We start from the raw sequence: 23967 nt of genomic DNA, 5'->3' as shown, positions 1-23967 counted from the left end.
TATAGTTTTTCATCATATTCTCTTATAATTCTTTGTAGTTCTTTTTTTTTTTTTTAATTCTTTGTATTTCTGTGGTGTCAGTTTTTATTTCTTTTCTTTCTAATTTTGTTTTTTTTTTGGTTTTTTTTTTTTTTGAGTCCTCTTTCTCTCTGTCTCTCTTTTTTTTTTCTGATGAGTCTGGTTAAAGGTTTATCAATTCTGTTTATCTTTCCAAGAAGCTCCTGATTTCATTGATCTGTTATATTCTCTCTCTTTTTTTAAGTTTCTGTCTCATTTATTCTCCTCTAATTTTTATTCTTTCTTCCTTTCTACTGGTTTGGAGTTTTGTTAATTTTCTTTTTCCAACTCCTTTAGGTGTAAGGTTAGGTTGTTCACTTGAGACTTTTTTTTTTTGCTTTTTGAGGAAGGCGTGTGTTGCTATAAACTTCGCTCTGTGAATAGCTTTCCCTGTATCCTAAAGGTTTTGGACCATCGTGTTTTCATTTTCATTTGTCTTCATGTATCCTTTTATTTCCTCTTTGATTTCTTGGTTGACTCATTCATGGTTTAGTAGCATGTTATTTTACCTCATGTATTTGTGTTCTTTCCATATTTTTTCTCATATTTGATTTCTAGTTTCATAACTTGCTCCTTAATTCTTATGTGGGTCCCCCACAACTTTTTTGCATCCTGTTTTCTTCTTATATTTCAATGCATTCAAAATATGAAACTCCCTCAGTATTCAAAATTGGTATTTTGGGTTGCTCTTTGAAATCATACTTCATTAAACTCACTCATATTAGCCTGGCTAAAGGGTAAATGATGAATATTCAGCAAGTAACCATTGGATTCAGCTTAATTGGACACCAACCTTAGAACCTAGTAAAGTTCCTGACACATAATAAGTATATGCTATATATTGTTAAATTAATCAGTTGAATGGCATTGCATCGAATATCCTGAAATGGTTCCACCTTGATCTGCTTATGTGTGTCTCCAAAAGCCCTCTGTTTTCTTATTCTTAACCTTAAAAATACAAGTTATTATTGCTTATCCTTATCCTTAATTCCCTTACCTCTTTGACCCTGACAATATAGAATTTTCTCTTTTACTCTTTGATATTTTTTTAGTGGTTTCTTCTCTAATTGACTTACCTTTTTTTTAAAGTATTTATATTCTGCACAAGTGAGTTTTTGTGTTATGCTATATAATAACTATACCTCTGGGACCTATACAAACGGAATGTCTCCTTACACCACATAGTGTCCAGCTATATTTATTTATTCCCTTGAGAATTTTCTTCCTATAATAATACATCCCATCTCTCACTGACATCTTAAAAGGAAACAACAGCTTTTCGCTCACTCATATTCATTCCTCTTGTACTGTTATTTTCTTCCTTTTCAAACAGAAATCATGTACTGCTGCCAAACATATTAATTATTTAGATTCCTATTTCAGCTTTCTCCTTTACATATGACATCCTTCATGTCTTTCCAAAAGATTATTTTTCTTATTCTCAGAAGAAATAGAATCATTGTAGAGAAAATTAAAAAATGAAAAATACATAGATACAAATTAAAATCACTTCTGAATAGCAAAGTGCCTGCCATCCAGAGATTTTCTTTTTTTTTATGTGTATACAGGTGTATATTTTTCTAAATAAAATCAAGATCATGCTAGAATATACTGTTTTATTAGGTTTTTTTTTCAAATTTAAGGTTACATCATCACTTTCATGTCATTAAATACTCTTCAGAATACAATTTTTATCAATGTGAAATATGCATTTAACTAATACCTTTGTTGGGGGTTTGGAGACATTTTGTTTGTGTCTATTTTTTTCATTGTTAAAAATTAGGCCGTGATTAACATTTTGTGCATAAAATACTGTTTGTCTCTGATTATTTTCTTAAACTCCCAAGAGCAAAACTATGTAAAAATTCTCATGAATGTCTTTACAACTCTTGATATATAATGCCAGATTGTCCCTCTAAGGATAATAATTTCTATTTTTTCCTATTCATAATTATGGCTTCCTACTTTTGGGGGTTAAAAGTAGATAGGCATCAAAAAATGTACATAGGCATCATTGCAGACCTATTATTAATAGCCAGCATGATGAGTGAACCCATTTATATTCATTTGTTGTTAAAATCCCCTCATTTCAGGTCACGTGGGTGGCTCAGTAGTTGAGCATCTGCCTTTGGCTCAGGTTGTGATCCTAGGGTCCTGGGATTGAGTCCCACGTCGGGCTCCCTGCATGGAGTCTGCTTCTCCCTCTGCCTGTGTCTCTGCCTCTCTCTCTCTCTCTGTCTCTCTCTCTCTGTCTCTCATTAATAAATAAAATCTTTTTTTAAATTCCCTCATTTCACCCAGTTTTTAAATTATTCCTTAATTTATTCCCCTGCTACTTTATTTTTTCATTCCACTCCTCAGACAGTGATCACTCATCAATCCAATGTTAGGATATCACCGCATACTCAAATGAATGCTAGGCACCAGGTATACTGAGGGACTAAGCCATGCTTGCACTTGGTGGTGGCATTCAGTGGCTGATCAGAGGTGGATACCATAAGGATACATTCCTGATCATATTTTTGGAGAAACATACGTTTCAAAAATGTTTCTGTATTCCTGTCAGTGATCACTTTCTTCACAGATCTTAGGTTTCTCAAGCATACACATGATGTTACAGAAACCTTACCTTTTTCTAGATGCATTTTACTTCTTACCAATATAATAAGCACTCATTACATATGAACTTTGTGTGTGTGTGTGTGTGCTGAAAAATATGACAATTTAACAGTGGACACGTCTATGAAAGGGCAATAAAGCATGAATTTTGCTCATTTTTGTTAATTCCTCTTTGTTTTTCAGTGTTTTCTTTTTTTAAGATTATTTATTTTAGAGAGAGAGAAAGTGGGGGAGAGGGACAGAGGGAGCACGAGAGAGAGGACCTTAAGCAGACTCTCTGCTGAGTGTGGAGCCCAACAACATCATGGGGCTCGATCTTATGACCCTGAGGTCATGACCTGGCTGAAATCAAGAGTTGGTTGCTTAACTGACTCAGGTGCCCAAGCACCCCTGTGGTTTAGCGTTTTCTAAACTCCTTAGTGTATATCTGATCTATAATCAGGAAAAAAACATATTTGCAAATTAAAGTTTGTTTACTCAACTATAGCTTTTATGATATATGGAGTGCTCAGTAACCTCCTGTATACCTGAATACATATGTGTTGGATCAATTTGTTATGCTAGCTTGATGTCTGATTTTTGCAATTAAATTATGTTTTTTTCAGTGTCCTCTATGGAAATAAAATCACGGAACTCCCAAAAAGTTTATTTGAAGGACTGTTTTCCTTACAGCTGCTGTAAGTATTCAATTATTTCTGATCTGTTGAACCAAGCGTTATATTTTAGTCAGTGTGCCATCTCATAGGTTTATAGAGACTTCAGAAACACTTGACCCCAAATGACATAATTTAATGAAATGGAAAAGATTAGTCTAGTGCAGCTAACGTTGATGGTGGTTATTTATTTGAAGACACAGTACTTTAAAGTTGTCTCAAAACCTTTCTGTCTGCCTGTCACAAATGTATGCTTCTTCCTGGCTACTCTGTCATTTAAAGCTCATGTGGTTCCTGACCTTTGTGAAATCTGTTTTGATTTAACAACAGTTGGGAAGGAGAGTGACGTAGTGATAGGCTTACCCATCTTTGTCCAAAGCATCTGCAGGAGTGACAATGCTGCAGTACCGTGCCCCAACCCAAAGGGTGGTATGCAGAGGCTCAGAACACAGCAGTAGCATTCCAGCTGGTGTTGACTGAGAAAATTCTCTGTGAATCCCTGGACTTCATCTTCTAAAAATCATTCTGCTTAGACTGTAACTACCACTCCTCTGTCTCCAAAGAAGAATTACTATGCATCTGTGTAGAACAAAACCTGAACGCAGCTGCCTTAGTGACAGCTCATATGGGAAGGAAATTGGAAAAAAATATGCTAGTGTTAAGATTGTCAGTGTTAGATCATCCCATTCTGTTCAAGTCACCAAACACCTAGAGTTCCTCATTTGGGGCGTCCACTAGCCTAGCTGCTGTGGAGGCAAAGATGAGTATACATACTGTCTTCTCAACTGCTTCATAGATGGTCTACTTTAAAATTCTTAAGTTTCAATTGCTATTTTCTCTTTTGGTACATTCATTGGTTGATTTGAGGTTTATATCATTGATTTGGTAAAAAAAAAAAAAAAAAAAACACCTCCTACTACCACAGATTTCCATGTAGATCTTTTTCCTTACTTGATAAATGTAAGTTATCATCATATCATATCATGGTATTCATGTTTTAAATTTTCATCATTATCCAGAAACATATTTTATTTCACAACCCAGTTTTCCCACACACCCCGATGAAGGAAATTGTTAGCAGATCGGTGTATACCCTGTACCGTGTATAGTCCTCTCCATTTTGCTACGTTCTCTGTCCATCTTTCTCTCTGTCTCTCTTTCTAATCTCTTTAATTCTGTACAACCCAGTAAATTGGCTTCACAACAGACCAGTAAGTCATTAAAAATACTGGATCTTGTGACTTAATGTCTTTATTTGGGTTTCAAATTATGTTTTTAACCTTTGAGGTGGGCTCAGCAAATATTGTCTCTGATCTTTAATAGAATGACTCTATGGGTACAGCTGGATGCTGTAGCCAAATATTGCCCACGTGTTACTTGCTTCTCTGCTGTTCTACATTCTCCCAGCACTATTACCCTTGCCACTTACTTGCAATCTCTTGCTATCACCAGCCCGTCTAGTACTAGTACTAGTACTTCAATAGCACCGCCTTTTTCCTTCCACACGTACTTACTGGTGGTTGATGTAACAATCAGGTTAAGAAGCCGTGGGACCTGTATGCAGATAAATCTTATTTAAAAAGCTATCCTTGTCCTTCAGCTTAATATTTTATCTCCAGATTAAAGCCCATTCTTAAGCCTGCCAGGGCTAAAGCGACACAATTTTCTCTTTATGGCTAGCTGAGAACTTGGTTAAGCATCTTAGATTTGCTTGAACAGAGTGAGGTACTGGGAAAAGAGTAGGTAAATGGAAGGAACAAAAGAAAGGAGTGTGCCCAACACTTACTTTCTCCTACTCTGCAGACCACATGATTTAGAGTAAGTGCAAAGTACTCAAAGCAGCACCTTCTTCAATTGTCTCTGAGGCTCCCCGCTTTTTCCTTCTTATTTCTGCTTTTTGACTCCTTCAGTAGCTGACAGATTGGTGTGACCTGGTTGTGGTGCAGAATGAAGAAATGAGATTGTTGGGCCATTCCTGAAACCAGTCCCTAAGTCTTTAAGAAACTATTATGGGGACCACAAAGAAGGCCAAAATGTCAGGTCCTTAAAGGAAGGTTTAAAAAAAAAAAAAAAAAAAAAAAGCAAAGAATTACCCCGAGGAAGTCACAGCTTTGCATGTATGTGGATCCCTAAAAAAGCAAGCAAAGCAGAGAAACTACCCTAGGTTAATTACTAATAGAGATTCTTGGTGGACAAAAGGGAAAACATTTTTCAGTGCGTTAAGTAATCAGGTATATGAACTCAAACGACAGAGCATATATTTTTTGAGCTACTAAATATTCAAGTTTCAAGTATTGAAGCTGTAAAGTAAATGCTAGTAGGGAAAAAAAGAATAAAAAAAAAAAATTCTCAGCCTACGAGGGCACTAGTCTACCTTTGGGCCAACAAGAAGGTCTCCATAAAGGAGTTGCCAGGACTCAGTAGCACTGAACAATATCCTGGGGATCCTAGAGGAGGAAATACTTTAGCTGGGTGGAGGTCACGTTCTGGAACAGATGAGCTTTCCGTGAGGCTCGGGTAGGCCAGAGTGTTGAGGACAGTGGAGGGTGGGGCTGGGGTGTTCCCAAAGGGAGGCCAGTGTGTTTAAAAGTTCAGAAACCATCACAGAGAACCTGTAAGAATGGCATTGGCCAAAGTCTCATTTGTAAACCACAGCTCCACAGAAAATTGAAGTTGAATATTGATAGCACACTTGAAAAAAAAAAAAACCAGAAACAAACAAAAAAAGAGTTTCTGGGATGTTGTGTTAAACCAAGTGAAATGGATATTTATAATGTGGGACTGGGGCCTTTAATAGGGTTATGAGCCATGTCACTGTCCAAGAGGGTCATAAAGTGTCCATTCAACAACAGCTATGTATGGAGACCCTAGAATGTTCCAGGCAGGTGAGACATGTCAGGGATCAAAACAGAACGAATGTCCGCAGTAATGTGATAAGTAAGGTATATGCCACAGAGAGGAATATATACTCAAGAAAATAGAGGGGAAAGTCCTGGTCAAGGAATGGAGTGTGCTAAGAGCTTGGGGCGGGGCAGAGACAGGTGACGGTGCTGAAGAGGGCGCCAGGGTGGGCTGAATTCAGAAGGGGGATTGCAGCGGGCGCAGAGAGGCAGAGGAGCCAGGGGCAGGGCCCAGAACATTCTGAGAGCGGAGACCTGACGAGGAGCTGGGTGGGGCTGGAGCTGAAGCGGCCAGGGGAGAGAAATCGGGGGTCCCGGGTTCAGTGGGGGCGCCCGGGGTCGTCCTGGGCGTCAAGGCAGCCTGTCAGGACCTTGGCCCCTTCCTCACAGCAACCTGGAGTGGCTGCCCCCGCCCCCGAGAGGAAGCGGTCTGTGCTTGAAAAGACCTGGCTTCTGTTTTGGGAACAGACTGAACCTCTGCCCAGAGCAGCTAGAGAGACCCGCGCTCCGCGACATTTACTTTTCATGGCGCCCCTGACACGTTGGGCCTCGCCCTCCTTTGCCTCCTGCGCCACGTCTTCATCTTCCGGAGAACCCGTTGAGTAATCCCCGTTGGGTAGTTGCGCGGGGACCCCGAGACCGTAGGCCTTGGTCCGCGCGCACGACCCTTGCTTCGTCTGGTGCATCTTCCCCCCGTGGTCCTGACTCCAGCTGTAGTGTCAGTGTTGAGGCTCCGAGAACCGTTTTAATTCCTTGACTCCTCGTGTTTCTCAAGAAGGAGAGAATCTTGAAGGTGGGTTCACGAGATGCTACGCTTTAATTCTGCAACTGTTTGATCAAACAGATTATTGAATGCCAACAAGATAAACTGCCTTCGGGTAGATGCTTTTCAGGATCTGCACAACCTGAATCTTCTCTCCCTGTACGACAACAAGCTGCAGACCATCGCCAAGGGGACCTTCTCACCTCTCCGGGCCATTCAGACCATGTATGTATAATACGCCTTGGATCACGTACGATGACCGCTGTCTTCACTGTGAATTCGAGACTTAGCTCATTGTGAGTCATGCATAAAGTGTTCTGTCTGTGTTTCTGAAAGGCACCTGGCCCAGAACCCCTTTATTTGTGACTGCCATCTCAAGTGGCTGGCGGACTATCTCCACACCAACCCCATCGAGACCAGTGGTGCCCGGTGCACCAGCCCCCGGCGCCTGGCAAACAAAAGAATCGGACAGATCAAAAGCAAGAAATTCCGTTGTTCAGGTAATTTCCTACCTCCTGTGACATTTCCCCTGTGTTACCTAAAACAGTGGTTGTGGAGACCTAGAGACAGCTGGTCTTCGGATGAATCACCAAACGTTGTAGGTCATGCTGCTTCTTCTTCCATCAAGGACACAATAAAGACAGCTGTAGATGCAATTCCTATGGCGCTCCTGGGTGAAATATTTTTGACACTAGATCCAAAAAGGAAAAAAATTAAAAAAAAAAAAAGAGGCCTGAATACTTGATACTGTATTTTTAAGGTTCAGACTTCACAAAGGCCTTTTAGCAAGCTCAGGATTTTTTTTTACGTCTCTTAAGTCTCACGTTTGTCATATTTTTCTTCGTTGAGAAACCGAAGGTAATCAATCATGTTCTCATTTCTTCAGAAAGTGAACTGAGACTTGGTTGTGTGATTTGCTTAGGCTCAGAACTTGGGGGAGAAAATTTCCTGATCCCTCAGCTTCTCACACTAAAAGTGTTTTCTTATTTTTCCCCCTCTTGTTTTAAAAATAGGACCGTGAGGATAATTTTTTTTTTCTTTTACCAAAAGCCCATCTTTTAGTATTTGGGGAATATTATATTTATTTATAAATAGCCAATTATAGATCCACTGTGTGACCGTTAATTAAAGGGCCTTCTTCATTGAAATTTGCTGTTTGTTTTGGTCTCATCTTCTCTGTGTTCTTATGATAAAGTACACTCTATGTTTGGGGTAGTTTGCTGACTATTCCAGGGGTATTTCACATTCGGCAGTTAATTCATACTAAAAAGCTAATATCAGAACAAAGCTGTTTATTGTCCATGGTCCTAGAGACATTTACTACTCACTGTACATTAGTATACTTCAGCCACTGCTGTGAATATAATTCCCTTAATTATCTGTAGTACCTTTAGTCCATTCTTAATCTAATATAACTCATATCTCTGCTTGCTGACATTCAGGTGCATCTTCTATTTTTTTTTCTCTTTTTTTATTTAGCTAAAGAACAGTATTTCATTCCAGGTAGGTTTTGCTCGGTAGTAGGACTAACGCAGACACCCTTTCCTGACCTTATAAAATGTAGCTTCTGAAACTTTGATATGCATGCGTTTGAAAGTACAGTGGGTACCCCGTAGATAGATTGACTTCTGCATAGATCACTTGTAGCTGTTTCCTGAAAACCTGACCTTTGCATGCAGCTTCTGATGTTAGACATATATATTATTAAACCCCCATCTTCTTTTTTCTCTCTCACTTTGGCACATTATCTAAAACTTCTCACAGTAGCTAAAATGTGTGAACCTATGCCTTCTACTTAAATCATTTTCTCTCCTTATGTCGTATATCTGATCTTTCAACCTGTTTTTAAAATGTAGCTTATCGAGCTGGTTTTAAAGACAGAGACCTTTCTGTTGTCAAAGAACTAGTTCTACATGAAATCAGCCACCCACACATGGAATTGTCTTTTCAATCGTGAAATTGACTTTTTAAAAAAATATATCATGGTTTGTACTAAAAAAGTGCCCCTTACTTTTTGCTTTATTTGGCCGTACTGTTGCTTCACTTTTTACACAAAAACAGCAGCCTCCTGCTTGTTTATATGCAAGTAAGCCTTGGGCATTCACATTCTTGCAGACCTGGAGTGACACGATGACTCCATAGAAACTATATTGACGTACATCCTGAAAGCATCAGATGTTCCTGGGCACTAAACGCCTTGAATAATTCAGGCAGACGAATGAAATGTCGTTTTTAGAAAAGTAATTGAAATGTTTTACCACTACAATCTCAACACTATCAAGGCTGATGATTCTGGAACTAGCTCTTTGAAATTACTTATATTTTCCTTGCCTGCCAATTGTGTAAAATGCCTCTTGACTTGTTTGTTTTAAACCATTATATAAAAATATGTTAGTAATTGATTGGCTACATTCACCATCTCCTGGGGATATTCTAGACTCTAATATATTTTAGCAGCTACATTTATGCGGTGTTAGTATGCAAAAACCGTGCTGATTTTTTAAAGAAGAGTTCTGGGTTTTGTCTCTGTTTTAAGGAGATATGTGTTAATTGGCATTATTGATTCATAATTTGAATAATTTTAGGCATATAGCAGATTTTGTTTTATTACTTATTTTGAGCTGGAAGAGCCAATAAGATCTTGTACATTATACTGGTTACATGAGAAGTAACACGTCGAAAAGAAAAGCTGATTGGCCTTCATAGGCAATCTTTAAAATTCATTAATTTTACCTCATTACTAAGCAGAAAGTCCTCTGATAGCTGTTATTTGCCCCAAAAAAGCCATCTACTAAACACCAGAACACCTATGGGATAAAACATTAATATTACTGAAATCTTCAAATTATGGCAGTTAATATCATTGTTACCAACTGATTCGATCAGTTACATTTAAATATACTTTATTAATAACTTAGAAACTAATGTTTCTGATTCACAAATTGAAGAACCAACATCGGATTGTTTTTATAAATTCTGATACAGTTTTGCCTATTTATTGACAGAAGTCAAAATAGGTTTTATTAAAAATACATTTTATATTGTGATATCACGGCTTAAATTGTCAATTTCTGATAATTCAATTTACATTAAAGCCATAATAATAGGAGACAGGACTCAGAAGGATTCTTTGGGCCTTTTCTCCCTTTTTTTTTTTATTTTTTCTAGATTTCAGCAAAAATTTTAGCCTACCTAAACAGTCTCCGTAAAATAAACATCATTGTCATTGCATTGAATGCAGACTATTTTAAATGTAAGATACCTGACGTCCCTGCCACTTAGACCTTTGTTCCCGGTGCTTCTTCATTTCACTTTTAAAATGAAAGCTTCCACTGCAGTGCAGCAGTTCCTCCATAAATGCCCTGGCATTAATTGCCCAGATCTGATGAAACGATTACATTCAGCTTTGCAGTTGTAGGAGGTTCTGATTTCACCTCGACTAAGTGACGTTATTTATAAGTCGGGAAGGTCATTGAAAAGCATGTAAGCCACAACCTAAGGATCAATCCAGATGTATTTGTTTTCGAGGATCTCCCTGATTGGTTTTTCACTTCAGTTTGCATGTGTACTTGCCTACCACGGTTCTATATGGCCTTCTAGATATTATAGCGATAACTCAAAAGAAAATCTATCTTGCAGAGAGTTCATCATTTAAAGGAATCGACAAGAACTTAATTTGTGCTGTGCATCTTGTATGCCCTTGCTTTTCCTGAAAGACCACTGTGCTTCAAAAAAAAAAAAAAAAATCACTACACAAGTTTGCAAAGCATGACGATCGCTGTCATACTATGCCATTCCCCTGTCATTGCCACAGTAAGGAAAGAAGGAAGAGACCTTAGCTAGTTTCATATATGTGTTTATTAATCTTAACTGGGATTGCTCTTTCTCTCCTTCTTGGTGATCTTTACTTTTGCAGGAATTCACCATTTGGGCTGTAAGTAAAAGTGTCTGATCTGAAACATAATGTCCTCCCTTCTCAATCCTGATTGTACCTTCTTCTAGTCTCGGTCTTTTGCGCCCTTTTCCCCCCCCTCTCAAGAAGAAACCGCAGATCTTTTGAGCTTCTCTGTTGTCCTTGTAGCTCACCTTGAACTTCTTCCTGGATGTTGTTCCCGAAAGCTGTTGTTTCCATTCTGCAGTTCTGAGGAACAGTGGAGGCACCTTTCAGTGTAGTCCCTACTTTGTGTTTCCAGGAACTCTTCGGTAGTAATACTCTTACTATGGTCATAAACATTCTGCGGGAAGAATGCATGTCATGTAAACAGTATTACGTTTCCAGAACGTCTGTAGCTTTTTCTCCTGCTTCCCTTCATCTTTCCTCTCGGTCTTCCCCTTGGCCTAGTGGATGGTGTAGTGATTATGTAGCGAGATTTTCTGTTGTGCTTGATCTAACCATGTGGTTGCCAGGTATGAGTAAAACATGGTTCCGTCAAGCACCATGGAACGTCACGCAGCTTTCTACAGCATGGCAAGCTGCTGAGGCTTAAATCAGGATTTACTGGTCTCTTTTGATAAAATCAAAATGAAAAAAAAAAAAAAAGAGGGCTTTTTTTAGGCGTCTCCGAAGATTATGTGAGAGGGAGAGAATAATATAAGACCATAGAAAATTTAAAAACCTGAGGACATCTATTTGCCTTGAAAGCCCTAATTTAAAAAATGATATATAGGACTATGTTTCTTACTGGATACATTTAAAATTCTTGACTCGGAGAAAAAATAAACTTTGTAACGATTAATAGCCATTGTATGATTAGCTGTCAAATAGGCTAGAATGGCTCATAACTGGATCAGCAGAAAGTACAGCTGTGAAAAGCTCATCTCTATTAATGTTTTCCTGTCCTGTGAATCTGGTTACTCTTTTTTCCAGCAAATTCCAAGCCCTTGTTTTAACCCTCTCCTGACATCCATTGACCAAAAACTCCCCAAGTTGTCTCCCTGCTGCATAATCTATAGTTATCTTACTATTTTTCTTCCTACAAATTAACAAATGTTCTAACCTTTAGACTCAGTATCTTTTTTTTTTTTTTTTTGCCTTGAATCCTCACTAGGTACAGAAGATTATCGATCAAAATTAAGCGGGGACTGCTTTGCAGATCTGGCTTGCCCTGAAAAGTGCCGCTGTGAAGGAACCACAGTAGATTGCTCCAATCAAAAACTCACCAAAATCCCAGACCACATTCCCCAGTACACTGCAGAGCTGTGAGTTCATCTTCGACCAAAATCCGGGTTGGGAGGGAGGGAATGAGAGCATCGTAGCATTGGAATTTTTGTCTTTCCCTTTTATTTTCAATAATTGCATTGATCTTAATTAATTAGCACAGATGGCCATGACTCTTCTTTGTACAAGGATATATCAGAAGCTATCTTGCTTCATCTTTCTTGTCCAAGACGTGCCTGCGGAAATTAATTCACCTCTCGAAAATCCAGTTAGCGCTTAATAATGCTAATGATAAGAACATCCCTTTGATCTCTATTTCTTGGGTATTGCTTATGCCTGCACCCATTTTTCTAAACATATAACAGATTTCGAAGGTATGTAATCTTTTGCGGCAACCAGGTTAAATAGTTGGAGAGTCACCGTCTTGAATCTGTGTTAATTGTGAATTCAGAGAGCCTTTCTCGGCTTTATTACTTGACTGGCTGGGAGGTGGAAGGACTCAGTGATTATCAAGTACTAAAGCACAGAGGAGAGTTTCTTTCTGAACCCTGGATAGCATAGCATAGCAGGAAAAACTGAAAGGACAATGAGCTCGGGCTTCTATTTATAACCCTAACTCGGGCCTACCACGTACCAGGTGCTAAAATATGTTTGTTGGATCATCTGTAGGTTCTCTGCCATGTATGGTTTGCCTTGTGCCTTTATTTATAAAAGTCATGCTAGTGTTCTTAGAATTCAAGAAAAACTTGGTGAAAGCTCATTGTTTTCTGAACATCTTAGCAACGTTTATGTATAGCACCATCTGGTATTTGCCATTGAGTGCTTTGCAAAGTCAGTTGTCCTTTTATGCACCTATAATCCTTTTGTCTGCAGCCAGCTTGTACCTCCTTGACGGAGGATTGGGTTTTCTACGTTATCTCCCACTGCGCCTACACACGTGCCTGTTACTTAGTGGATTCTAACCAATTTGAATAATTAAAAATAATATATTGCTTTCAAAGAGATGACAGAAACTATCCTGTGGCTATAGTGATACTTTTTCTTTTTTTTAAAATTATTCCTGTTAGTTTTTGAAACTTATTTGGAAGCTCCAGGGTTTTTGGAAATGTGTGGAGGCCTTGCAGTAAAAGGCCTGAACTCTGGGGTCATGGAGGAAGCTGTGTATATTTCCAATATTATTACAATAATTCAGATTATGTCTTCCAGCATAATAACAGCTTAAATAGGCTTACTTGTGAATTAAGAATCATAGCATTAGCATCTAATTTATCTGTCAGGAGAGTTTGTGTGTGTTTCGGGAAATTAAGGATTTTTTTAATTCTGCATTTAAAAATTAGCACTGGGAAGAAAATATTTGCAAATCATCTATCTGATAGGGGACTTAGATCCAGAATATATAAAGAGCTACTACAACTCAACAATAAAAATGTGCGTTACCCAGTCAGAAGGTGCTCAAATAACCTGTATGCAATTTCTCCAAAAAAGATACACAGATGACCAAGAAGTAACTAAAGAATTGTTTAGTATCATCAAGCACTAGGGAACCATACATCAAAACCACAATGAGGTAACACTTTCCCTAGAATGGCCACAAAAAAAAAAAAAATTGGACCCCTCATACATTGTGGGGGAATATAAAAGTGACACATCTTTGGAGAACAGTTTGGCTAGCCCTCCAGTTGTTAAATATAGTTTTACCATGTAACCCAGCGATTTTACACTAGTGTACATATCCAGTGGAGTTGAAAACACATATCCACGCAGAAACTTGCACGGCAGTGTTGGTAGTAAGTAGCATTATTCATGATAATCAAAGAGTGGAAGCAACCCAAATATCCAGCAGCTGATAGAGGGATGAAGAAAACTGGTATATCCATACAACGAGATACTTTCTGCCGTAAAAAGGAAAGAGGTACTGTTGTGTGCTCAACATGGACCAGTCTTGTGATCATTAAGCAAAGTGAAAAGAGCCAGGCACAAAAAGGCCACGTTTTTTATGACTTCCCTCATATGAAAATGTCCAGAATAGGAAAATCCATAGAGACAAAAAATAAATTCATGGTTGCCAAGGACTGAGGCAAGGAGGGAAACAAACTGAAAGTGATTTCTGATGGGTATGAGATTTCTCTTTCAGGTGATGAATATGTTCTGAAATTAGGTAGCAAAGATACGTGTGCAATTTTGTGAATTTACTCTAAGCTCTACTAGATGGTACGATGTAAAAGGGTGAATGTTGTATATGTCACATATAAATTGTATATCATGAAAGCATATAAATTGCATATCTTAAGAGCTATTAGCAAAAAACATGCAGAGCAAATGATTAGGAAAAATGGTCTAAAATGCTTTTGGGGGGAAAAATACTTTCAAGGGGAGGGATAAATGTGGAAAAAATGGTCTGAGAAACTTTGTGCTACAGGATTACTGCGTGGGAGCTGGGTTCGATTTTTGATTATTGGTTTTCTTTGCAGTGTGCTTCTTAGCATTTTTTACTTTGATCATTAAGATTTTGAGTGAGATGGGGAAAAATCTACGGATTTCCCGTGACACATGTTCTGTATTTTACTTTAGAATAATCATGAAATGATCTTACGTTTCTGGATGAGAGGTAAAACTTCATCCTTTCCTGGCTGTTGGTAATGAAACTTTCATTTCTTTTTTTTTTTTTTTCCCCCGAGGCGTCTCAATAATAATGAATTCACAGTGCTGGAAGCTACAGGAATCTTCAAGAAACTTCCGCAGTTACGTAAAATGTAAGCCGTGCATTAGCCACCTTTTCAAATTTCTGTGGTGTGTTGTGTTTTTCTAAATCCCTGTGCGGTTTTATTCAGATTCCTTTGGAAATTGGAAACTATAAAGGGGAAGCGTGTCTGCGATGACTACCTGTGACATGAATTTAGGGTATTTTCTGAGAGGAGCCCGAGTCCTCACCTCTTCTCTATGTATTCCAGCGACGCCAGCCGCATTTTCTGTGGCCGAGCGCTGGCGCCTGACTCTAATTCACACAGCTGCTTTGTTACGTGGCCACAGCAGGGACGCAGCAATCGAGGCTCATTAGAAATGGCCCCGGCAGTGTTTTGTAACTTCCTTTACTGTTCCCTAAACCACGCTCTTCTATCTCTTTCAGCACATTCATGTCAACTATTTGACTTTTTGCTTCATTAAACTTTCATTAGAAGGTAGTCCAAGTCCGCGATGGTAGACGGGCCTGATAGCTCGTCGGTGTCACTACATACCCACAACCCATATTTCAAAATTAGTTTATGAACTCAGCAGTTCCAGCAACAGAGAGTATTGCCCCCCGCCCCCCGCCCCCCGCCCAAGGAGGAGGCAGGGAGGCCCAGGACAGGGGTCGGGCCCGGAGGCCAAGGGAACAACGTCCAAGTAAGAGGACACATCGGAACGGAAGCGAAAGGGAGCGTCTTGCGCGTAGTGTGAGCGGCCCAGGGCCGCGCCGACTGCACGTGGCCGGGCGGACTCCTTCCTGGGTGCTCCGGCCCCGCGTGGGCTGCGTCCCACAGGGGTTCCCGCTGCTTGTTCTCCTTTCCACTGACCCTGATTGTGCTCCCGTTATAGCCGCACCTTTCAATCCAACACATGTTTATTGATCAGCTACTGGGCACGGTGCTCCGGGACGCGGGAAATGACACATCACACCGGTCCCTGTTCTGGGGGCGCGCGCGGTCTTGGTGGGAACCAGGAGGAAGCGGAGGGTAGGACCTATGGGCAGGCGTCACCTCCACGGCTGTCGTTGCCCTCCGGCCAAGCGTTGTAGAGTCTGTGGCACACAAAGTAGTCACCGTGCCGTTGTTTTGACTCATGCCTACAATGAGCAGTTTAACTGCAAACAAACCCATATTCAGGGACATTTCTGATGCCACCTGAAAACTCACACTTAGCCCACCCTTTTCTCTACGTGGCTGCCTTCTTTGAGTCATTCACTCATTCCATCATTTTTATCAGGGGCCCTTATTGTAAAAGTTCCTTATTAGGTTTTGTGCTGGGCATAAAGATCCGTGCAAAATACCTGACCTCAAGAATTTTATGCTCCTGGGGGACCCTTCAGGATCATTCTAACATCGATGGGGCTGGTAGTTTCCACCACCGGCATTCTCCCCCAGTATCATCATCAGTTAGGCCCCACGGAGTAGGACGTGGGGTCTCTTCAGAACCTCAGGGGTGCTGGGCAGTGAAGGGCTGGGAAGTCGTGAAACCCTCGTTCCCGAGAAGAAAACAATCGGACATACTGTGTCAGTGTCCTCGTCGTTAGAAAGAAAAGCTCACAATCCTCGTCTCAACAGTGTTTTTTTTATTATTATTATTATTATTTAGAAACTTCAGCAACAACAAGATCACAGACATTGAAGAAGGAGCATTTGAAGGAGCAGCTGGTGTAAACGAAATCCTTCTCACGAGTAACCGTTTGGAAAATGTTCAGCATAAGATGTTCAAGGGATTGGAAAGCCTGAAAACGTTGTAAGTATTCTCCGCAGAGTGATGCTTCGGCCGCAGCCGTGGCGCTCACTGGCCTGGGACGCTCACCCCCCACCCCCCCATCTCTGCCTCCGGCTCTCATCACATGCACATGCCCCCCACACACACACACACACGTACACACACATGTTCTGTGCGTGCGAACATCCCGTGCTCAGATGCCCCTGACTGACGTGTGTTGCTTGCAAAAGCTCAAGAATGCCTCCTGGCTGCTGATTGCTCAACAACAAAGCGAAGTCCTTGCTCCAGCGCTTGTTGGGATCTGGCCCCTGGGCCGCCCCAGCACGTCGGTCCTCCTGCCTTTGCCTCAGACGCCTCCGTCCAACGTTCACTGTTGGGCTGGGGCTCGAGCCCCAGGACCCAGGCCACACCCTGCGGCAGGGTCGCTAGCAGCTTACCTGCGGACCCCGTCGTCTGTTCCTTGAGGCCTCGTTGAAAAGAGGGGCTGCCCGACGGGAGACCCGGTGCTGCCCCTTGTGAAGAAATGCAGTTGCGGGTTGTGGCCACTCCCTCGGGGCGTGGGGGGGAGGGGAAGGGACAGTCTGTGGCTCCTAAACGCCGTTGGCCAGAGAGGCCAGGGATCCGCGGAGAGCAAAACACCCGCTGCCCCGTGCGCGTTTCCAGGGTCTCAGTGGCCCCCTGGGCCCTGGTGGGGACGCTGGTCAGAGCCCTGAGCTTCGGGAGGTGACCCAGAGGCGGCCGAGGGGCGGGCAGTGGGGGGCCGTGTGTCGCCGCGTGCCCTGCACCGTGTGGACAACCACGACGACAGGGCCCTCAGGCTGCCAGGCGCAGGTGCTGGGGACGAGAGGGCGGAGCAGAGCCCGTGCCCGCGGGGCTGTGTCCCCTGCCCCCGGCCACCCCAGGGCCCGCAGAACCCGGATCCTGGGACACGCCGAAGCCTGTCTGGGGGGCCCTGTTTGGGGGCCGCTTGCTCCTGGGGCGGGCGCGGGGGCTGAGCGAGGAGGCATGGGGACAGGAGGGGGGCCCACCCGACAGCCCCCCCAGCCGAGACCCGTTGTCCTGCAGCTCCGGAGCCCGGCAGTGGCTCTGTGGGCGGCTGACCCGAGCCCCCTGGGCCTGGGCGGCCCTTCCTGTGCGGAGCGGGCGCGCTTGCTGTCCCCCTCAGGACACCGGTCCTGACAGCCCCCCATCCTCTCTAGAGGCAGCCACGTGGCAGGGGGGGCTCAAGGTAGGAGGTGCGGGGCACACGTGACAGCGCCAGGGCTCGCGGAGCATTGGCCGGCTGCTTCCATTCACATGACCCACCCACAGCCCCTGCGTTCCTGTTCTCCTCGGGTGCGTTTCTAGCAGCTTCTCTCCCTCTGACCTTGGGCACCCATGACGGATGCCGTGGCCCCCACCCGCTCTGCTGCATGAGGCCGATGGAGGGTCCTAGACCCCAGCTCCGAGGTTCAAAGGACGAAAGTAGGTTTGTTGAGACGTGATTGTCCCCGGGGGCATCCGTCAGCGTGGTGACTGGCAGATGCTGACGAGCGGCCCCCTCCTGACTGCGTCACCCCCGGGCCTCGGGGGCCTCTCGGAGTCTTGGGGGCCACAGCCCCGACGTCGCGGCCGGGTGCCCCGGCGGTGTTGCAGCAACAGGAAGCACAGCGTCCTCCCAGGGCTCCAGGAGGCCGGGACTCCGGCCCGACGGGACCGCGGATTCTTGGTCACTCGCGGCCCACGGCAGCGCGGACAGAAACCCCCTTTCTGGGGGGCACTGGCTTCCGGATGTAAAGCGATGCCCCAATGAGAGGCGGGCGTCCTGCCTTCCCCCTGCCTGTGCCCTAGCAGACCGCGGAAATCGATGTGTGTCCTTTATTCCCATAGAACAACCTAGAATTTTACGGGAACACTTTGTTGCCCGCTTCTTTTCGCCTCTCGGTTGTGGGTCCTGCAGCCTTCCAGCCGGGCAGGGGCGCCGCGGGGCCGGAGGGGTCCAGGGCGCGACGGCTTGGCCCGCTCCCGGGGACACCCGCGGCGGCTGTTCCTTGTCACGTCGGGTTTTCAAGGACTGTTTCCCGCCTCTTCGGAGCCTCAAGGGAGAATTGAGAACGGAGCCAGAACCTCGGCCGTGATGGGGAAAGGACAACAGCGTTAATCCCACTGATGGCAACGACCAAAAGTTCAAAAAAAAGAAAAGTCCGAATTCTTTCAAGAGAAGCCTGTTTAAATTTTACTGTGAACAACTGGAGTCTGCTAATGATTGCCTCTTTTCAAGTCCCAAACGTTAAAGGAATAAAATAATTCTCATAAAGAAAATAGTTTGTGCGGGCCCCCTGGGTGGAGCATCTGCCTTCGGCCCAGGCCGGGACTCTGGGGTCCCAGGATCGAGTCCCGCGTCGGGCTCCCCGCAGGGAGCCTGCTTCTCCGTCTGCCTGTGTCTCTGTATCTCTCATGAATAAATAAATTAATTAATTAAAAAAAAGGAAAGAAAAGGTGCGAGACCTGCGGGCCTCGGCCGGTTTGGGCTCCCGGGCCCGCGCTGCCCGTCCTCGGCCCGGGGTGGTGGGGTGCCCTCCGCCTGCCCGTGCGGGGCCTAGTGACCCACTGTCCTCTCTCCCTCAGGATGTTGCGAAGCAATCGCATAAGCTGCGTTGGCAACGATAGCTTCATAGGCCTGAGCTCTGTGCGGTTGCTTTCGCTGTACGATAATCAGATCGCCACCATCGCGCCGGGGGCGTTCGACACCCTGCACTCGTTGTCCACCCTGTAAGTACCGGGCCCTGCGCCTTAGGGGCGGCCCCCCGGGCGTCGCATCGCTTGCTCTCACCAATCGCATTTGAAGGCCTCATGAGGCATTTCACAAAAATGGGGGCAAGCGTTCGGGGATCAACAGAATTTGTCGATGTTGAACTTACCGTAGTTTTCCTATCAACGCTGCCTACGGCCAGGTGTTGAAATCCAACGATGACTGTAATATTTTTCAGCCAGCTCTTTTTTACGACAATGTGATGTGACGTCATCTCTAAAGTTGCGTCTTCGTGTGACTCGATGGCACCGCACATCACAGTAACGTCGTGGCTTTTCCCCAGTGTTCTTGCACCAGAGTCCTTTTGGCGTCAGGTGTCATAAAAATGGAGCTGATAAGGTTTTTGCCAACAAACTGTGCTCCAAAGGAGCATTCACGGCGACAGGAGTTACATTAGGATGGCCGGGCCAACAATAAAAACAGCTCACCAGAGGGCATTTACCACGATATTAGGAGAATATTGAAGAAATAGGTTGAGCCTGTCCAAGAGGACATTTTACGAAGACAGAAAATAAAGAATATTTGTAGATCTATAGTCAGAACTCAGAAGGTCTTTTTTTTTTTTTAAGAGGGAAAAAACCTCTAAACAATGTATTTCAGCTCTCTTAAATGTCAGTATGTAAAAAGCAGTGTTTGAAATGATGAATCCTACAACGGATTTGATTTCCTAGGAACGATGGCATCTAAATATACTAATCTAACTGAAAAGGTAGTTAGAAAAAAAACACATCCCACATAGCTCAAGTCACTGAAGAAATAATTTGCGGGAAGCATCCATCCATCAGTGAAGTACTTAATCCTCTTTCCACATAAAATGTGACACTTTACATCGAGTGAATAATTTGTGCATATTAAAGATGGCATGTTTATAAATAATAAGGTTGTCAATAGGTTTGTGCTGAAGTGGTGAGATGCCAAAAGTATTGAGATTTGTAGAAGTAAATTCATTTTTATAACTGGCATTTAATCAACTCAGCTGTCAGTTTAGATGGGAAACCTATTCTCTGGAGCAAATAAGAGATGGAAATCTCGAAATGACAAATTAATGAAATAGCTGTTGTCAGGTTAAACTCAATAATATAAGGTAATCAGCCTTCATCTTTATATTAAATTACTGCATTATCAGTGTAGGGAAGTTTGACAGCACGTCGGATCGCTGACGAGTTTAAATTCTCTCTGAATGAGATCTCTGTCGGGATCCAGCGTGTAAACCCCCAAAATTGCTGCCCTCGCTTTATTTTCTGCATGAAATCATTTGAAGAATTCTTACATAAAAGTGTTGTTATTTTTTAAGATCCAAACATAAATATTTTAGCCTAAAAAAAAGCATCCTGTGTGTTGAGTATGATGGAGAGTGAATGGCCGGGCAGGGGCGGGGGGAGGTGGATGGTGGGTAGGGGCAAGCATGAATGAGGAGCAATCATTTTAGCAGAAATGGGGTTGGGGGGGAAATGGCAGCATGGGGTTTTGAGAAGTAAGACCCTGGAACCCCACACTCATCCCTGCGTTGTTTCCTCGCGGCTCTTAGAAACCTGTTGGCCAACCCTTTTAACTGCAACTGCTACCTGGCTTGGCTGGGCGAGTGGCTCAGGAAGAAAAGAATTGTAACCGGAAATCCTCGCTGTCAAAAACCATACTTCCTCAAAGAAATCCCCATCCAGGACGTCGCCATTCAAGACTTCACGTGTGACGACGGTAAGAAGGCCTTGCTAGGTCTCTGGTCACCAGGCCTCCAGTGGCTGTTTCCTGTGCATTTTTTGCTCTTGTTTGTTTAGGTCTGGAAACAGGGCACATACTTCCTCAGAGCTGCCTTCACGGACCCACGTCGGCTTGATTGGCGTTTGCAAAAATTTTATTTAAATTTCCCAGTTTCCAAAGTGTGGTTGACACCGTTTCTCTAGCTTCGTTGTGACATCATTAGTCTAAGCATCGCTTTTGGTTACTGCCATTTTCAAAGGAGAAAAGCAATTGGCTTAAAAGAAATAGAAATTCTAGTAAGCCTGACAAAGATAGCAGTTTTCACTTTTTAGTATGTCCATCATGATACTTGATTCTCGTGATGGCCTTGTAAGGTAGGGAGAGCCAGGTGAAGGGAGGGCCCCTTTGAGCCTTATATTTTAAAATGAGGGGCATGTTGGGGATCCCTGGGTGGTTCAGCAGTTTAGCACCACCTTTGGCCCAGGACATGATCCTGGAGTCCTGGGATCGAGTCCTGCGTCGGGCTCCCCGCATGGAGCCTGCTTCTCCCTCTGCCTGTGTCTCTGCCCCTCTCTCTCTCTCTTTCTATGTTTATCATGAATAAATAAATAAAAGTCTTGAAAAATAAAATAAAATGAGGGGCATGTAGATTTTTCTACTAAACATTTTAAATTAACCTACCCCTTTATGTCTTTTCACGGCTGTGTCCTTATAATTTCTCTGTAATTCAGTTTATATTTACATAGTCTCATTAAAAGTGTGATTTGTATAAATAACTGAACAAAGAAAACTGCTGTTATGATTGGATGAATTATACAGATTGTGACTTGTTTCCTGGAATCCGGCCCCAGGCAATCAGAAAGCAGTGCTCTGTAGAATGGATGGCATCAGTTTGTAAATACTCAAGGCGCTGGACGCACATAAGTGATCTCGTGGCTCAAGACTCTGGTGTTTGTCAGGGTCAAAGCACAACATCCCTTCTAGCATTTCCAAAGCCACGCATCTGGGTTTTCCTGTGTTTCTTTTGGCCATATAGGAAATGACGACAGTAGCTGTTCTCCACTCTCGCGCTGTCCCACGGAATGCACGTGCTTGGATACAGTTGTCCGATGTAGCAACAAGGGCCTGAAGGTCTTGCCCAAAGGTATTCCCAGAGACGTCACTGAACTGTAAGTAGAGCTTGCCTTTCTGTGTCCTTAACAAATCCCATTTCAACTCAGGAAATGGAAACCAAATAGAAGTCTTTAGAGGCCCGTCTCCAAATTCTGTTCTGTAGGCCATTAAATAGCATCATGTCAAGCCCTAAGATCATATAAAAGCCAGCTTAGATACACTTGGGGGAATGCTGGTTGTGTGTGTTTCCCTCCTATTCACTGTGGGATTTCTCAGCATCGGTATCATGCTAAGGTTTGCTGTGACGCTCCAAGAGAGGGCGGTAAAAGATGAGATAGCGCCCACCCGTGTTTGTCTCCACAGCCCTCTTCCCTGGACCATCTTGCAAGACTCAGACGCCATCAAATACACCTTGGGAAATGCTGTGTTGTATTTAGCTTATCTACGATGTCTGGGATATTCCATATGGTTAATTATTCTTTACCACTGTGTCCCCTGAGAGGATAGCTTCCCACATGGGATACATAAATATCCGGGATGTAGAAGAAGCTGGGATAATCTTAATCCTTAGCAAGAGGTCCTGCCCTCTGGACCTGAGTTAGAATCCTTTAGATTGTAAAGGGTGTGGGGCCAGTTATCCCTAAGATTTTTCATAACGACCGCAGACTACATGGTCAGTATATACTCCTCTAGATCCCCAGCACCATGCACGTGCGCACCTTCTTAGCTGCCTCGTGTTACGTATGTGGGATGGAATAAATCCAAGAGAAGGTTGCTTGAATAACATGACACATGCACGCACCATTCCATCCACGTAATCTGTAGACTGACGTAGCAGGGACAGAGGTGCGATGCGAATGCAGTTGCGCCTTTTGCCTCTGTTTTTTCCTACGTGGAACTACCTGTCAGAAGTGATTTAAGCTCCAGTGTGCTCTGTGCAGATGTGCACCCGTAATTCACGCACGTGCGTACAAGCGAGATTCTGAACGAGTGGCTTGGATAAACTTCCGGAAACATGCAACAGAGGTGTTATATGAGTTTCAAAAGATGCCCCTTCAGCTATCAGAGAACTGATCTGCAAGTCAGGTGCAGTTCTGCGAGTCCTGATCTGGGCCTGAGTTGAACACTTGAGGGGAAAGGAAAAGGTGTGATCTTCGTGCGGAGACACAGAGGGTCCCTCTTGGATCTGAACTGCTCTGAAGTGTTTAGTTTCTCTCTCGCCACCAGTCACAGTTGTTAATTGGCTATAAGCACTGCTTTGTGCGCGTGTGTAATCAGATACTTAATTCTTATTTTAGTAAGTGTTTCTTTCCGAAGATTACTCTCCATCCAGCTAGATGCCTTTAGAGTATTCTGTATGCAAAGCATGGATTCTGGAAACACCCCAGCCACGAACACGGCACTCGGCATAACCAGATCATCTCTAATGGGGAATCTCTCCTGAACTGGCCCAAACCTTCATGCTTCTACCCGATTGCCTATCAAAAACTTTTAAACATTCTCTAATTTCCTTATTAAATTACATCTAAAAAAATAAATAAATAAATAAATAATAAATAAGTAAATAGATGAAATAAATAATAAATTTATTACATAATTACATAATTATTACATAAATAATACATAATTACATTTATTTATAAATAAATAATAAATAAATAAATAGATGAAATAAATAATAAATTTATAAATTACACCTAAGCACCTGCTTGAGTCACATTCTGCCTATGCCATCCATATGTTTCTGCATCAGACAGTTG

The 23967-nt window shown here is 43.0% G+C and overlaps 1 protein-coding gene across 5 annotated transcripts in view; it reads left to right on the top strand.

Annotated features, from left to right (window-relative positions):
* Positions 1 to 23967, top strand: part of SLIT2 (slit guidance ligand 2) — a 348857-nt gene that overhangs the window by 257129 nt on the left and 67761 nt on the right. For 4 of the 5 annotated variants that reach the window (XM_072809379.1, XM_072809365.1, XM_072809357.1 and 1 more), the window contains 10 exons: positions 3282 to 3353; positions 7074 to 7217; positions 7329 to 7492; positions 8472 to 8495; positions 12041 to 12191; positions 14829 to 14903; positions 16483 to 16626; positions 19213 to 19356; positions 20925 to 21091; positions 22131 to 22263. In XM_072809379.1, coding sequence (XP_072665480.1) covers positions 3282 to 3353; positions 7074 to 7217; positions 7329 to 7492; positions 8472 to 8495; positions 12041 to 12191; positions 14829 to 14903; positions 16483 to 16626; positions 19213 to 19356; positions 20925 to 21091; positions 22131 to 22263 — 1218 coding nt within the window. The remainder of the gene's footprint in view (positions 1 to 3281; positions 3354 to 7073; positions 7218 to 7328; positions 7493 to 8471; positions 8496 to 12040; positions 12192 to 14828; positions 14904 to 16482; positions 16627 to 19212; positions 19357 to 20924; positions 21092 to 22130; positions 22264 to 23967) is intronic. The other variant, XM_072809373.1, reaches the window with a different exon arrangement.

The sequence above is a fragment of the Canis lupus genome, chromosome 2 (assembly GCF_048164855.1).
Source record: "Canis lupus baileyi chromosome 2, mCanLup2.hap1, whole genome shotgun sequence".
In the NCBI taxonomy this organism is placed as follows: domain Eukaryota; kingdom Metazoa; phylum Chordata; class Mammalia; order Carnivora; family Canidae; genus Canis; species Canis lupus.
Note: the sequence above shows the minus strand (reverse complement) of the source record. Positions and strands in the feature narration are given on the sequence as shown.